Here is a 15774-nt window from a genome sequence, read left to right on the forward strand (position 1 = left end):
CATAAACACAATACATTTACAAAATATACAATAAACAAAAAAATATTGTTTAGCCAGAAATTCACAGTTATGGGTAAGTAAGTAAAACTTATTAGTAAAACTAAGAGAAATACATACATAAATACATGTGCATTAGGTTGTATGTTCTCATGTATGGTACTGACATAACAACCAATGCCCTCAAGCTGGTCAACTTTGGATCAAAGCTTTGTTTATTCATTCATCTTCGTCTAACCACTGAGCATCTTCGAGTAGGTAGCCAAGACCCATTGAAGGCCGTGGTCGAGGTTTAACTGTGGCTCCATCAACCCCTTGCTCTGAATCCTCCTCACCCTGCAAGACATTTTTAAAAAAATATTATTTAATTATGATAGGCTGTGATTGGAAAAGTCCCTAACATAAAATAGTTGTCATTTGCTCACCTTGAAAGTAACAAAGCGCCTCACTTTAACTTCTGTTCCACCGATATTGTGAGGACCGACCCAGTCTGCCATGTCTGCTTCTTCCTCACAAGAAAACTTCACAAAGGCCAACGATTTTTGTTTCCCAGAGTTGGGATTCTTCCTAATCTAAGATCCAGTATAAAACAGAAAGTATTTATCGCAGGTCTCTTGTAGGAAAAAAAAGCAAACCAATAGTTTTTTTCTTCAGTCTTTACTTTGCATGATTTGACGGTGCCCCATTCTCGGAAGTAAGCTTGTATATATCCTTCATTTATATAGGGATTCAGATCTTCTACAAGCAGTCCATGTTCCTGTTAAATAGCAGAAATTCAAGAGCTTCATGAAACATTTAAACATAAAAAGATAAAAGGAAATAAAATGATAGCTTTGCTCAAAGATATGGGAATGAGAAAAGTTGTTTACAAGTTCATATTGCTCGGCCAAAAGATCTATGAGTTTTTTCGGAATACAGATGTACGGCCTTTTGTTAGGCGCTGTCTTCATGCCGCCTGGGGGAAAGATGAGCAAGAAAATTATAACATAGAAGGGTGATGCATCTAAAGCAGTCGCACAACAATTTGTAATTTCATTTTCTTTAAAGATGAGACATGAAATCAAGAAAGCCCTTACTTACCAGAAGTCATTGTTGAGAGTCGGATGTGAGACAAACCTGCACTTCAGATTAGACCAAGGTAAAGAATGAAATAACCTGCTGCAAAGTGGGTTAATATGTAAGGTAGGAAAACTCCTCCCACTTTCATTCTTGTGTTTTCATGAAGGAAAGTCAGGAAGAATTTTTGAATAACTGTTCAGAGTTACCTAACTTGTTTAGCAGCTAGGGGGAAACTGTATGGTGGCTAGGGACGGCTGGCATTACTGAAAACTTGTTAATGTAGCAATGTGCTAGTTAACTTACTGTATTTGGACATGGTGGTACGCAGGAGCAAGTTGTCATATTTTTAGACCGTTGGTTCATCCAGCTGGACTTTTCTCATTGAAACAGTAAAAAAAATGTAAATAAAATAATTATAATATTTTTATTTCTTTTGATGAAACATATTCCTTCAGATTTGGCAAATGTTCTTCAATTGTTCACTTGAACTCAAGGATGAACTGACTAGAACTTGGTGGTCTATACCATGAATATGACTCAATTTGTTTGTACTGGAAAAGAAGAACAACAAAAAGATCAAAGAACAACTTCAAGTCAGCTCAGGTAAGTTTTTACTCACATAACCTTTATGTGTTCTCAAAAGGTTTTACAGTCAGGCAAAAGTCGTTCTTCACTGACAACATATCCAACAGGACCCCACTTTACTTTTTCTTTCGCACTTCTGCATATTTTACCGGTTAAACAATGTCACGTGGAATGTGTTCTTAAGAAATCCATTGTGAAGGTATTCATGATGACTGATTTTAAAGAATCTTGGGTTGTGTGTTGTGTGCTAAGGTCTCCATATCCGGATATGTAAAATAAAGATCATTTTTTAAAGTAAAAAGACCACTTTTGAGCCGTGTCTTTTTGGCCGTAAAGAATCCGAAAGAACCGGAATTTAACACTTGCCATCAGATAAAAGAAACAACAGGGACAAAAACAAAGAAGAAATTTTATTTTGTCTTGTCGTAAAATACATTGAAGATCATTGTACACTGTGATAATAAAAGCCTATAAATAAATATTAATAACCCTGCTGAGGTGCCAACTGTCAGTGATTCAGTTTTCAGAGATGACCAAGATTAACATATATTTAAAAACAGCAAACTTCACGGTTACTGATTTTACTTTTATTTTGTTCATGTTTGTAGCATGTTTTAGACGTTCCTGTTTATCTGGACAATCAACTCAGCTTTGAGATAATATCGAAGCCAAAATACTTCTCAGTGAGCCAAACTGCTGCGTAGTGAGAGATGTGTAGTGAGAGAGTGCACTTTGTTCACAGTGTTCAGCCAGAGACTGGGGAAGAAAAGAAAGTTCATCTTTTGACTTGAAATACCAGTGCAAAGCAAAAAAAACCTAAACAAAACAAAAATTATGTAGCCTCAGTGAAGAGCTGCAGTATTGAGAATACTCACCCTTGAGGGGAAGTGGGATGATTATTTGCATAAATCCTGTAATTTGGCGATGAGGAACTTTTTGTCCTTACCCTCCTTTGAACAGCATTAAAACAAAACACAATGCATTGACATTAATAATGACAAAAAATTGATTTCAGCAGTTATTAAAAAATAAATTGATTCAATAAATTAAAAACTGTAATAAAATACTGACTGAGCCAACCAGATGAGCTGAGAAAGGCTGTTTCAAAGTTTTAGAGCTACTGCGTGAAAAGCGTGGTCACCTCTGGTTATAAATAGTGTGGAACTATAAACCGACGATCAGAGAAGCTGACTGCTGTTATAAGCTCTGCTATGTAGGCAGGAGCCTACCCACGTCGGGTCTTTTTGATAGGTTTATGTTTGTGGCTAGCTTGATGTTGGTTGTTAACTCTGACTGATCTGTCCTGTTCTCAACCAAACACTAGATAGTGAAAGTTATATGTTATGTTTCTTATCTTATCTTATGTTTTTGGTGACTGTTAACAGGACTGAGTATGGCAGCTGTTGCTTCTGACTTAAGTTTCTGAAGGAAGCTTCATGGACGGAATTGTATTTGTGTAGAAAAGATGATTTGTCGTCCATAGCATAACACTTTGAATTAAATGTGAGCAAGCAAATGCTTATGAGAGATCTGAGAAATGTGGTCTCAAACAAACTTTTGGGCTCGGTTCATCTTGTCCTCCAGTTTTACCTAATAGATCTACACAAGCAAAATTTGCTCTGCCAGTGGATGATGGGGAATTGGCTGCTATCGAGACACACCCAAAATTGCAAAAATAACCACTTGACCTAGCTCAATTAGTTCTTTTCACTTCCTGGAATAAAGGAAGAAGCATTTCTCAAGGAATGTTTAGCAGGATTACAGTTGGAGGCTCAGGATAAATCCCAAACCATCAGACAGAGTTTGAACTTTGGAAGTTGGAGCCGGGGTGGGGTTAATTAAAACAATTCAAACCCAGAGCCTGATCCATGTTTTGAACAATTTATCTTTCAGGGATCTTTGCCTTTAACAAGCAAACCAGAGGTTGAGCAAACTATAAAAGTCCTGAGGGATACTGGTAGATCTCGGTCACTGATAGTCACTGATTTGTTGCCCTTGAGTGAGTCAGCTCCTCTAATCATAAAGGCTTTTTTACCATCTTTGGCCTCCCAAAATCCAAAGTAGTTCAGACAGACAAAGGCATAAATTTTCTATCAAAACACACTCAAAAAGATGAAATTGGGTGGTTGTTACATGTACAACTTGTAATTTGAACTAAATAATTTCATGTTTCTATGGTGAACGTAATTAAATCATGTAGCATCTGCATGAAATTCAGCAACTTAATTTGTTCTTGTTGAGATGACATGATACAATCTAGTAAGAGTGGTTCGTTGCCTGGACTCACGAAAATCACATTAGATGTCAAACTGCAGGAAAATCGCTGGAGTTTTAAGAGGCAGACAACTACACCCACACCACGTGTATGGCATTGCTATTTATTGCGGTTTAACCTGTCAAGGACAAAAACGTACAGAAAATGCTGCATCAAGCCTTGTAATCATAGCTTTCCTAGTTTGTTAAGCCTGGGTTGACAGCTTGGTGGTGTGATGGTTAATGCTGTTACCTCAAAGCAAGAAGGACCTGGGTTCAAATCCACAATCTGGCTAGTTTGCTGTGTGTAATTAGAGTTAGGTTAATTGGTGATTCTGCATTACCCATGAATCTAAGTGTAAATGGTTGTTTTTCTCTATAAAATCATCAACCTCTGTATTGGTTCATTACGCAAGACTAGCAGTAATTGTCTTGCTTAACAAAGTAGTTATTCAAGCAACAAGATTTCTTTGCGTTTTCCTTAACTTGTGTAGAATGAATTAAAACAGATTTCATACTTAAATAAATCACTTCAACTCAATGTAAGTATACTACGTTGATCCAATGTAATCTGATTACGTTAAACCACCAAATGCCAAATGTGTTGGTTTGACATGGTCAAAAATTGGTTATTGTACTTGGTTAAATCACGTGGAAATAGGTGCCATGATTAAATTGTGTTCATCCAACAACAGATTCTTTTGAGTGCTCTTTAACTAGGTCATGCAGACTATTAGTAGTTAAACATGTGGTCTCTAGTGCCTGTCATCCTGAGTCCTAGGGAGCTCTGGAAAGGTGGCACCAGACTATTAAATCTGTGCTGCAGAAGTGCTGTTTGGCTATTGGTAATGACTGGGATGAAGGAGTTCCACTAATGGTATGTGCAATACGGGAAGCTAAACAAGGATCCCTGTGTCTTAGCCCAGCTGAAGTTGTTTTTGGTTATTCAGTGCAGGGGTCTTTTAAAACTATTTAAATAACAACTTCTGCACAATCCAATAAAACTAATGTTTTGGACTATGTTTCTTTGAACGCTTGTAGCAAGCCCTTTCAGTAGCACTGGAAGCTCTTTTGTCTGTTCAGATCACCATGAAGCGGCATTATAAAAAGCACATGAAAAGTCAGTTACAATGATCAAGACAGGAAAAGAATTAAAGTGTGTATTAAATGTCCAAATGATTGGGTGTCGGTAAAACGGGAGGAAGAGAGAGTGGAAATCTGGAGGCATGCATTGGAGAGAAGAGAAAGGAAAATCAGTACAAGTAAGACAGAGTATATGTGTATGAATGAGACGGAAGCAGGTGGAAAGGTGAAGATGAGGGGAGTAGAAGTGCTGAAGATGGATGAGTTTAAATACCTGGGTCAACCATCCAAAGCAAAGGACAGTATAAAAGGGAGGTGAAGAAGAGACCGTAGGCTGCAAGCTTTAGAGATGATGTCACAGACAAAAAGACAGGAGGAAGAAGTGAAAACCAGGAGGGAAGAGACGAAAGAAGAATTTTAACATAACCATATATACTCAGATGATGAATTCAAACTAGGATGCTGAATTCGTTTTTGTCATTTCTGTCTCTCAACTCAGAAGGAATTTTCACATCTTTAGCGATGCCTTTTTTTTCTCCGCTGCCATCATCAGGGGAAATGCTAAAAGCGGTTCAAATGCTACTTGTACATTTTAAAAGTACGCCATCAGTGTCAGCCTTAACATGGTGCGAGTGTTAGCGCTTAAACTCACAAATGCCGCTAACATAGACAAACTCATGCATACATTTTCAATCTGCTTTTCTAACCGGCTGATGATTTTCCTCTGGCCATCAACAACTTGAGCCTGAAAGTATATCACCATTCTGCAAAAACAAAAGCAAAAATAGCAATGGATCATTTCAAAATTTTAAGAGTGTAAAACCATTTCTGTAAGTCACGAACATTAAATGTTTCAATGGAGGAGATGCTTGCTGCTACGAATTGCTACCAACAAACAACGCTGACTTGCTAATTAATGAAATGAAATACATAGCGGAAACAGGAGCGTAATCATTACCACTCACAGAAAGACTCCACTGGCGAGGAATAGAAACACTGGATTCTCTACCAAACAGTCGTAGACCCAACTGAGCCACTTCAGGATTGGATGAGCATCCTCCAGGTGCCTGGTCGACATCTGCCCTCCCTCAAACATTGTTGTGAGATTCCTGAAAGGGCCGCACTTTTCCGAGGGTTTGATTCTGTGCATGACAGGCAGATGCATTTAAGGGGATACAGTAAAGAGTGTGTGTATATATATATATATCATCTTTTTTTAGCCTGATCCTTTATGTCTCGTGTTTTTTTGTTTACTCTGATCTGAATCAGTTGATGAGTTTGTAAACTCATTGTCTTTTCCTGTAGTTTTGAATTTGCAGAGAGAAAACTCCAAGTGAACTCAAGATGAATCACGTGGGAACCTTCAGCCTGCTTATCTACCAGATGTCTCTTGTCCTACTCTTATTTCCTGTTTTTGTTTTCTTCCTGTGTGATTGCAGCTCAGTGTTGATTCATTACAGCAGGTCTGAAGGCAAAAGAGTGTCCAGCCTGTTACTTCACAGTAGCAAGTGAATATAGAAAGATTTGAATACATAGATTGTAATCGTTAAGTTGAAACTATTGGTTTTGGTCTTTCTTGAGAAAATGTCATTTCCAGGCCATTTACCTTCAGGGTAAAAATATTCCAGTTGTAGTTTTAGTTTGTACTTAAGAGATTGTTGTTTTACTTAAGGTTTGTTTTTAGCGAGCTGCGTGTTTGTGGTTTTGAAACGCTCACAAGCATTTTCACGCTATAAGCATGAAAACGCTTACGTGCATTCCAAGAAGATTGTTATACTTACGTCCATACTGTATAAATGATAGTCACGACAGTGCCAAGAAATGAGGGGAACCACAGTATGCAAATGAACAGCGTTGTCATTTGAGTGGCCCTCCAGGGCTTTCTCGAGGCCTGACAGTTGAGAATGAGACTTCTCTGGAAAACAAAGAGGAAGAGTCATCTTTGCAATGCAGTCTTGGCATACGGTACTACAGCCCCACTGCATACACACTCTACCAACCTTCTTCATGTAAAACAACACAATCAGTTTTATTAGTTGGACTCCAGGAAGAAGTGGTGCAAACAGAACTCCGATCCTACAAGAAGAAATGCAACACATGACCACTGATTTTCCTTTTTATCGCTGATATTAAAGCTGTGTTTTTACTGAATAATCACCATGTAAGAGTTTGCCCATATATGAGCTCCAACACATTACGAGCAATGTCGAACACTGGCTTTCTTTTCTTTTGCAGGATTGTCTGGGAAAAGACCCTAGAAGGGAAGAATTAGGTTTTGGCTTAAAACAGAAGTAAAACCAATCACCCGATCTTGCTCTAACTGGTAAACTTGCCTCCATAGGAACTCTCCCAAAAAAGTGTAAAGCACCGTAACGATGAAGTCCATCACAAGGAGCCGGTACAGTTCTTGGCCAACTGAACTCTCCCAACACTGAAAAAATGTAAAAATGTGGATGTTAAATGCTTTCAGATTCCAAAACTGTAGCTATAATATCGCATGTGTTAAACATCTGCGTGCAAAAAGCTTTCTTTAAGGAATAAAAACGATTGCATACAGTAACTGAGTGCTGAATCATGTAAGAGCGTGAGGATGTTACTAACCTCCAGACCATTGGCTGGAATGCTCTCCAGCCAGCGATAACATAGAACTCCAATAACACTGACCTTCAACAGCAGGTTCCTGAAAAATAAATGATCAAATACTTTATTATAAATATTTAAACTTTATAAAAATCAAATCACATAACAAAGACAATAATTTTACATCGTGTTGAACTATGTTATTCATTTGAAAACTTCTTTTGCGTGTTTTCCTTTTTTTTTTTCCTTACCTGAAGACAGAGACATAGACACGTGTGCCAGGTGATTCATATTGCTCTGCCCAAACGCACAGGTTGAAGAAGCCAGGGAGTAACAGGTTAATGCCCGACACCACTGCTGACAAGACCAGCAACTCAGTGTCTTTGGGCAGATTTAAAGTGGTCTAAATCACAATGAAAAATGCAGACCGACAAGTTATAATCAAAACAGGAAATGAAGTTCCGCTTAAACATTATATGCAACTGAAGTGAGATCGTCTTGACAACCATGATATTTAAAAATGAAGTATTGCTATAGTATCAGTAATCCTCTTACACCATCTACCTGCAGTTGTGTTTGACATCATGGGGACGTGTCCAGGTTATACTGGAAGTCAATCTGCAGTTCTCTAACGTTGACTGATTCTGCGTTATTACTAAAGAACTGTCTTTAGACTTATTCAGAAAGAGAAGAGTGAAATTGGCGACACCGCTTTGAGTATGTACAGTGCTGTGAAAAAGTAGTTGCCCTGTCTTGTTAAATCGTGAATTAACTGTGATGAACCGAATGTTTTAGAAAGCTGAGCCAAGGGTGATATGATCAGCTGTTAGGTTTAGGGGCAATTACTTTTTCACACATTGTCAGGTAGGTTTTGGCAGCTTTTTTCCCCTAATAAATGAAATAATGTCAAAACTGCATGTTGCATTTACTTTGAAGGTCTGAAACGTGTGCAATATGCAAAAATCTACGAAATAAGGAAGAGGGCAAGTACTTTTTCACCGCGCTGTATATGCAGGTTTTCAGGACCATCTTGAGCCTTGTGAGTCGTGAGATGATAACACAAAAGTTTATTACTTCTATATTATTCCTGTTATTTCTATTATTATTTGTCCTTGCACAGAAAAGCTTTGAAACACCAGTATCTTTTTGGGGGGGGTTGTGTGTGTGTGTGTGTGTGTGTGTGTGTGTGTGTGTGTGTGTGTGTGTGTGTGTGTGTGTGTGTGTGTGTGTGTGTGTGGGGTGGGGGGCGCTTATTATCACACAAAGTAGACAGACAAAGATATCAAAAGGTCTAGCAGAAAAGAAGAAGTAGCTAACCACAGTGGGTGGGGAATTAAAATTTACATACTTAAAGTGGTGCTTGACTGTGCATGAATGCTACCATTTCCTTTTCCCAACAATGTACCTTGATGTTGATTTTTTTTCCTGACAGGTTGTGCACTCCTATGGTGCCCAAGAAAATGCTTATTAAGCATGCGGTCCACGCCAACAGATGAACAATAAGGCGGTGAAGTTGTTGCATGCAGATCTTTTTGTCTTCTCCCTTGATCATCTCAGACAGCTGCTCCTGTTGGAAAAGCACCATTTGTAAACTAAGCCTTTCAAATAGGGTGCTTGTTCTTTTTAAACTAAGGACATGGCCCCGAGGGTGACATAACACGTGAACATGTGATCAGGTTCCTGTGAGCAAACGATAACCACAAACACTACTATGTGTGATGTCAAACTGACAAAGACTGCTGCAAAAACTGAAATACTTGTTGCTAAGAATCATCAAGAGAGCATTCAGTGTAAAGAAACCCTTTTTAAATAACTTGGTTGGTTTGGTCTATTTTAAAAATAATTTCAACAAAACAAGAACCAAAAGAAACGTTTCACGCTTCAGTGAGTATTCATATAAAGTCGTACTTTGAGCTGAGTGCTGATTTTCTCAGACTGGAGTCTGACAGATATCTTCTTGCTCACTTTAAAGTCCCAGCAAGAAAAAACTTTCACAGCCAGATTCTTGTTAGATTTGAGGACTTGAAAGTTTTTTCCGAAGGATTTGGACAACCTGTCAAAAAAACCCCAAAAAAAACAGTATTAAAAAAAAGACACAACAAAAATAGAATTAAAGCATAAGTAATTGAGTTAGAGTTCAACCTGTACACAAGGATGATGCAGATAATGAAGAGGGTGAAGCCAATGGTAAAGAAATAGGCTGCTGGCATTCGGTATTGGTCTCCAGGTAACGTTTCACTGGAGTAATAGCCATAAAACATCAAGCTGTCAGAAAAGTAGCCCTGTCAACGAAAACATTAAAGATAGCTCTGGTTTCTTTGTCGCTGAAATAAGCTTGTAAATACAGCTGGGATATGATGTACAGCCATCTCACCGTGCCCGTGAGAAGCTCAATACCACTGAAGTCTGCTTTAGGACTAGGAGGAGGGTTGATGCCTTGTGGGATGATTAGGAACAAGCCAGTGATGACAAAGAGGAGAAGGTTAAGGAACAGGAGTGTTCTCAGAAAAAGGAAGTAGGACAGCACACCGGTTCCGTAACGTCCGCTCAGTGTCTTCAAGGCTGAATGCCACAATTTGAACGAACTGAAGACGGGCAGGCAGCTAAAGAGGCAGTGGCGCCAAGTCTGAGGGGAAAGGAACATGAGCGTGTCGCCTACACACATGGTGAAATCTTATCACTGTGTACGCTGTTTGCACTTACCATTGAAATGTACATGCTTAGATGAGTGTAGCAGGGTATATTTCTGCCGATGAATGAACTTTCAGTTTTTAAACTGAAAGCAACTTTTCTAGAAGAAGATAGGGAGAAAAATGGTGAGACGCCATCCAAATAGATTCTAAGATTCTTGAAGATGACGTAAAGTACTGATTGTGATTTCCATTGCACGACTCCTCTGGTCACGCCAGTGGTTTGTGTCTCACATACCGGATTTCGATCTTATCTGCCAAGCTAAGTGGCATTGCTCGCAGCTTGCGGGTGCCTTCACTCACTGAGAGGCCTTGGAGGCTGGACACCAGCTGGTCCATATTATTTTCAGCGGCGCACAAATTGGAATCTGTGGAATAAGAGAGGTCAGATCTCACTGTAGTGAGAGGGTTAAAAGTAGAACGAAAACACTTGTTAACACCTGTCAAAAAAATAGCAAATGGCACCTTCAGTGTTGATTTCCTCCGCCTCTGCCAGAACAGAGGCACCCTGGACTGGTCTGGAGAGGTGAGGAGATTCATGGGATGAGGCCTGATATCGCACTCGCCGGGATTTATTTAATTCTGTGTGGATGAGGAATTTCGTTTTGAACAAATGTTGCAGTTAACACGTGTGAATAAATCCTAGCAAACATTTAGACAGCACGGAGAGATTTTCCCCTCACCTGCAGTGCGACTAGGCATCGAGGCGAGCACCTTTACCGTTGCAGCCGACCAGCCGTGTCTCTGCAGATGGCTGATCTCTTCTCTGTCGTGTGATTCGTCACTCGTGTAACTGCTTCTGTTTGACTGTACATCTACGAAATGATAGGTTTTATAGGTTTTATAATCTGTAGATCAAAAATAAAACTACAGATAGAAATTGGATTCTAACATTTCGCTGGGGTGTAAACAGCAAACACTGAGTCATTGTACCTGTGCATTCTTTAAAGACTTCCATCTCCAGTATTTCAGGGCAATTTTGGGTGCTGGTTTCTGGCTCATTGATGGGATTGAAGGAGAAATCCTGAGCTGGTTCTCCATCTGCCAGATTCCTACAACAATGAACAGAATAATGACCAAAAGTCCCCAAAACCTTTGACCAACATGAAGAGGACTTATAGCTCATGTTGTTTTATATGAATAGCTTTTGGAGTTTTTCTTTGGACATTGGCTGCTTTTTCACTTATTTTCAGGGGAGTGCTTTTTTCATCTGTTACGCCGCCTAACTCTTAACTTTGCATCATTTATGCATAAAAATGGCCCCTAACTCAAGTGAGGAAACAGCGTTATGTCTACACATCAAAGACAACTCAGAAAACAACCACGACTGACCATTTTAAATTGTATCTTTAGGCTCTTGTATATTTTAGCTCAAACAGCTATTAGCTGAAAACTTAAAAAAGAATATCTTTGCATGTTGGTCAGTGAGTCCTTACGAATTTGAGGAAATTAAACAAGTGGACCACAAAAGAAGAAGCAGCGAGCGTAAAAGGAAAAGGAAATAATATATACAGCAAATGGACAGGATCTGAAAATCCATAAAAAATAGAAAAAAATTTCGAAGTAAGACCAAAAACAGGACCTAAAAGATGCATTCGAAACTTTATTTAATCCATCTTCTATTCACTGAAACCTCATCAGAAATGTTTTCAGTGTTTGTCCGAGATATGCCAAGTTGCACAAGAAGTGGAGTGAAAATCAGTGGCAGCAGGTCTGATGGAGCGATGAACCCAGATTGGAAAGTTTTTGGTTCAAATCATGGTTAACATGTACGCAAGACGTAACGACAGAGGTGCAGATATGAGTGTTTAGAGTTCTAAAACACAGTGGCGGCTCGACCATAGGTTACATTTTTTGTGTTGGGCATTTTGCTAGAATTGATGGAATTACGAACACAGTGTCGTCAGGTTTTGATCACCATGCAAAACTGCAATCTGGAAAACCTGTGATTGGCAATGGCTTCATTTTTAAGCACAACAATGCAGTAAAAGCAGATGTGGATAGAAAAAAAGAATAAAAACACAGTAGAAACACTGTCAGTTATAGCCTGGCATCTCCCCATGAGTGTGTGCGTCGTGTTCATCATTTTCACAACTTTTCATCCACTTGGCAGATGCATTGCAAACGAGATTAACCTGTTCTTTTTTTCACACTAATGCATAGCATGTTGTAAGGCCAGTTTCCACGGCACCTACGAGGTGCTTTTCAGCAAGATTGTTCAACAAATCGAAAGTACCCAACTGTAATAGGAAGGCTTTTCTTTTTAACTTAAAACTGTCTGATAGGCAATTTTTGTGGAGTAAAATGGAAAACACTGGCAATCTACCCTCATTGGATAATGATTCTTTTGATTGGAGGAGATTTATAAAACAGACTGTTTTGCGCACCCTGTGCTGGGTGAGTGAAATTATATTAGTATCAGAGTTAGCCAGCCACATTACTCACTGCAAAGTAGTGACTAATGCGGGCTTTTAGATATATGTGCTTAAACCTGTCTACATGAGGCATGAACACCCAGTGTAGACAGGTTTAAACATTTTAATTAAATGTAAATTAAATGTAAACTATGCAACGACCGATAGTAGCAAATAACCCTGTGTCACCACACTGCCACCTGATGATGAGTGACATGTCTTAAAGGCTTTAAAGTTTTTTGCTCCTGTAGTTGAAATTTACATTTAAAAGTCAGAGAAGGTGCGCTTCCTTTTTCATAGCACAAAATTTTAAGCAGCATTTTCTCTTAATCATGCAATACTAAGCGTAGCTAATTGACTATATAAAAATAACTTGACAACTAAAGATGCAAATCAACACTATCACAAACGAGGAAGTCAATGCTTTAAAGTATTTATATTCATATATTTATTTAGTGTTTGCCGTGGCTGCAGCAGGAGGAGGTAAAACAGGTGGAAGGTTAGTAGTTTGATTTCTCTCTGCAATCACCGATCTGTAGTCCAGAGCAGTGCCCCACCTACAGGACTATGTGAATATCTTTTTTCCGGACAAATGTCAAACATGTTTATTTTATGTTTGATATTCTGTGTAGGCAAGCAAGTTGATGTTGACAGAGCTCTACTTCTTCAGAAAGGCGTCTCTATTTTGTTTTCTTTTTTTAGACTGCTTTCTTGCAATTTCATAATCTTGCAATGTTGCAATGTCATGATCTTGCAACTTCACCCGGGACTGAACCCTGAGTGTCTCCACTTTGCAGGTATTCGCCATTGTTGTTTTTGGAACCATCTCAGACCAAGGCTACTATAGCCCCACGAGTAAAACAAATGGCACCTGTATGTTTAACAACAATGAATGCGCATGCAGCTATGCGGTGGGAGTTGGAGTCCTGGCCTTTGTGGCTTGTGTTGTGTTCCCCATCCTGGACGTCATCATTTCAAAGATCTCTAGTGCCACAGCGAAAGATCGCATTGTCAAAGGAGATCTGGCCTTCTCCGGTAAGTCAGCTTTAACTGCTATGCCATATAGTTCATTAAAGGAACAAAAGAGTACAAAAGAAGGAAGTGCAGCCTGTCATAACTTGAAGCTTTCATCAGCTGTAATCTTTTCCCCTGAATTTGTTTCTCTGCTTTGAATCACCTGACAGCGGCTATGACCTTCCTGTGGTTCATCTGTTTCTGTGTCTTGCTCAACCAGTGGACCAGAACTAACTCCGAATATGTCATGGCCGATGCTGCCCGAGCTGCCGTTGCTTTCTCCTTCTTCTCAATCATCACCTGGGTATGTCTGACATACAACTCACAGTTGGTTTGGAATCTCTTGTGCGAACAATTAATGTACTAATTCAAATTTCTCTCAACAGGCTGTTTTGGCGTACGTTGCATATGGAAGGTATAATGTAAACCTGAACACCTGTGAGTGGCTGACTGCTTTATTTCCCAGAATCATTGGAAATGGAAATTCTGAATAGATGTTCTCTCTCCCACGGTGCCCTCTGTACAGCATAGACTTTGATTGTTCAAACCCCACACAGGTGAGATTTGGATTCGAGGCAGCAAATATTAACTTTGAGACTGACTTTCAGCAGCCAAACAGATTGGACATGTAGGCTACTAAAAGTAAAACAAAAGGAGCCTGTATGTGTTTGTTGTTTATTTACAGTTTACTTCAACCATTTTCAACCAATGAGAAGCTACGTCTGTAAAAGACTTTCCATTTGATTATTTAAAAAATGTTCGGATTAGAAAAAGCTCTGCTCCTCAGGCTCGTATGCGTTGTTTGTATCAGCTGTGTAACAAGACATTTTTAAATTGTACTAGAGAAAATGTGTGTTCCTCGTTAGTCATGGTTAAAACAGACACTCGGCACTCCTCTGGCATTAAACGCATCACCTATTATCCCAGGCCTTGAACATGTGAATTATGTGTTTTTATAGGCAAACTAGTGCATAAATAACATGTTTACAGGAAATACCCTAATCTAATTAATGTTGATTTGTGGTAACAGTTTCATTATATTTTTTCTCTGACAAACCAAATTAATAAACTGCAAACTAGCGTTTAGGTAGCATGTTATTGTGTCTCATTGTCTATTCCCCCTTTTTGCTATTTTTATTTGAAGTGAAGCACTTTGTAATTTTACCTGGAAAGGTGCTATAGAAATACATCTTTATTACTTACTTACGTCACAGAAAAATATTTTAAAAAAACTATATATATATATATATATATATATATATATATATATAGTTTTTTTTTTTTAAAGAGACTTACTCGTAGTCGATATCTGTTTCACAAATGTTCACATTGTAATCCATGGTTTTTGATGATCACCGTTTATCTCAAACACGACGTCCAAGTCTGCTGTGTAGTGGAGCAGTGCTGTGTTGCACTTCTGAAAATAAACTATCTGCAAAGGAGTATGATGCTTTATTTTGTCACACTGTCTAACTACTTCTCTGATAACCTCACAGTGTTGCTTTGCTACTTGTGACATCCTGCCACAACCTTTATCATAGCCGCTGGGGTATTAACAACTTCCTGATTTACGATCTCTTTTTTTTTCTTTAATCATTTGAATATGAATACAGAGCAAAGAGGAGGAGGTTAGGTTAGTCTTTCTTGACTCTTTAAAGACATAAATGTTTCCTTTCAGTTGTTTGCTATACCATTTCATGACCATTCTTTGTATGGGGACAAAGTATATGAATAACTAACACAATCACAACAGCAATAATAGAAAATACGTCTAATTCATTTTTTTTCCACTGGAAACATTTGTATTTGCATTCAAGACATCTGGAAGAATAAGATGAGCATTTTCAGTTATGGTTGACCCTCCAGTGGTCATAATAACAAACTACAACATTATATTAGGAAGCTAAATGAGTTGCAGGAAAAAATATACAGGCTTTTGAAATAAAGGCAAAACCAATGTATTGTAGTACTGTATTTCATGCATTTGAGAGTATATGTCATTGTTTCTTGTATAATTATTTTTGTACCATTGTTGGCAAATAGTTTGTGCTTTGTAATTTGTTTCAATGTGCGTGACCTTTTGGTTACCTATGAGTGGG

The 15774-nt window shown here is 38.6% G+C and overlaps 3 protein-coding genes across 3 annotated transcripts; 1 reads left to right on the forward strand and 2 right to left on the reverse strand.

The window, feature by feature from the left end:
• Window positions 1-216: 216 nt before the first annotated feature.
• On the reverse strand, window positions 217-1087 carry LOC146671694 (heterogeneous nuclear ribonucleoprotein A2 homolog 1). Its single transcript, XM_085405211.1, has 5 exons — window positions 1078-1087; window positions 867-952; window positions 659-754; window positions 423-569; window positions 217-333 (listed from the first exon to the last, which is right to left on the reverse strand). Exons 1-5 carry the CDS (start codon window positions 1085-1087, stop codon window positions 217-219), a joined length of 456 nt encoding a protein of 151 aa, XP_085261337.1.
• A 977-nt stretch (window positions 1088-2064) lies between these two features.
• On the reverse strand, window positions 2065-15165 carry tmc6a (transmembrane channel-like 6a). Its single transcript, XM_085404047.1, has 20 exons — window positions 14972-15165; window positions 11181-11299; window positions 10931-11062; window positions 10713-10829; window positions 10486-10615; window positions 10261-10348; window positions 9932-10183; window positions 9700-9839; window positions 9466-9610; window positions 8963-9124; window positions 7809-7960; window positions 7579-7657; window positions 7311-7408; window positions 7136-7231; window positions 6978-7053; window positions 6759-6892; window positions 5943-6119; window positions 5663-5741; window positions 2517-2591; window positions 2065-2397 (listed from the first exon to the last, which is right to left on the reverse strand). Exons 1-19 carry the CDS (start codon window positions 15013-15015, stop codon window positions 2538-2540), a joined length of 2274 nt encoding a protein of 757 aa, XP_085260173.1. The 5' UTR covers window positions 15016-15165; the 3' UTR covers window positions 2065-2397; window positions 2517-2537.
• LOC146671696 (synaptogyrin-2-like) lies at window positions 12356-14454 on the forward strand. The gene is made up of 4 exons (XM_085404046.1): window positions 12356-12644; window positions 13459-13696; window positions 13846-13979; window positions 14062-14454. Exons 1-4 carry the CDS (start codon window positions 12552-12554, stop codon window positions 14167-14169), a joined length of 573 nt encoding a protein of 190 aa, XP_085260172.1. The 5' UTR covers window positions 12356-12551; the 3' UTR covers window positions 14170-14454.
• Window positions 15166-15774: the final 609 nt, after the last annotated feature.

Source organism: Rhamphochromis longiceps, linkage group LG4 (assembly GCF_057381845.1).
Source record: "Rhamphochromis longiceps isolate RC_006_pf linkage group LG4, R_longiceps_female_GT1.1, whole genome shotgun sequence".
Taxonomy (NCBI): Eukaryota; Metazoa; Chordata; class Actinopteri; order Cichliformes; family Cichlidae; genus Rhamphochromis; species Rhamphochromis longiceps.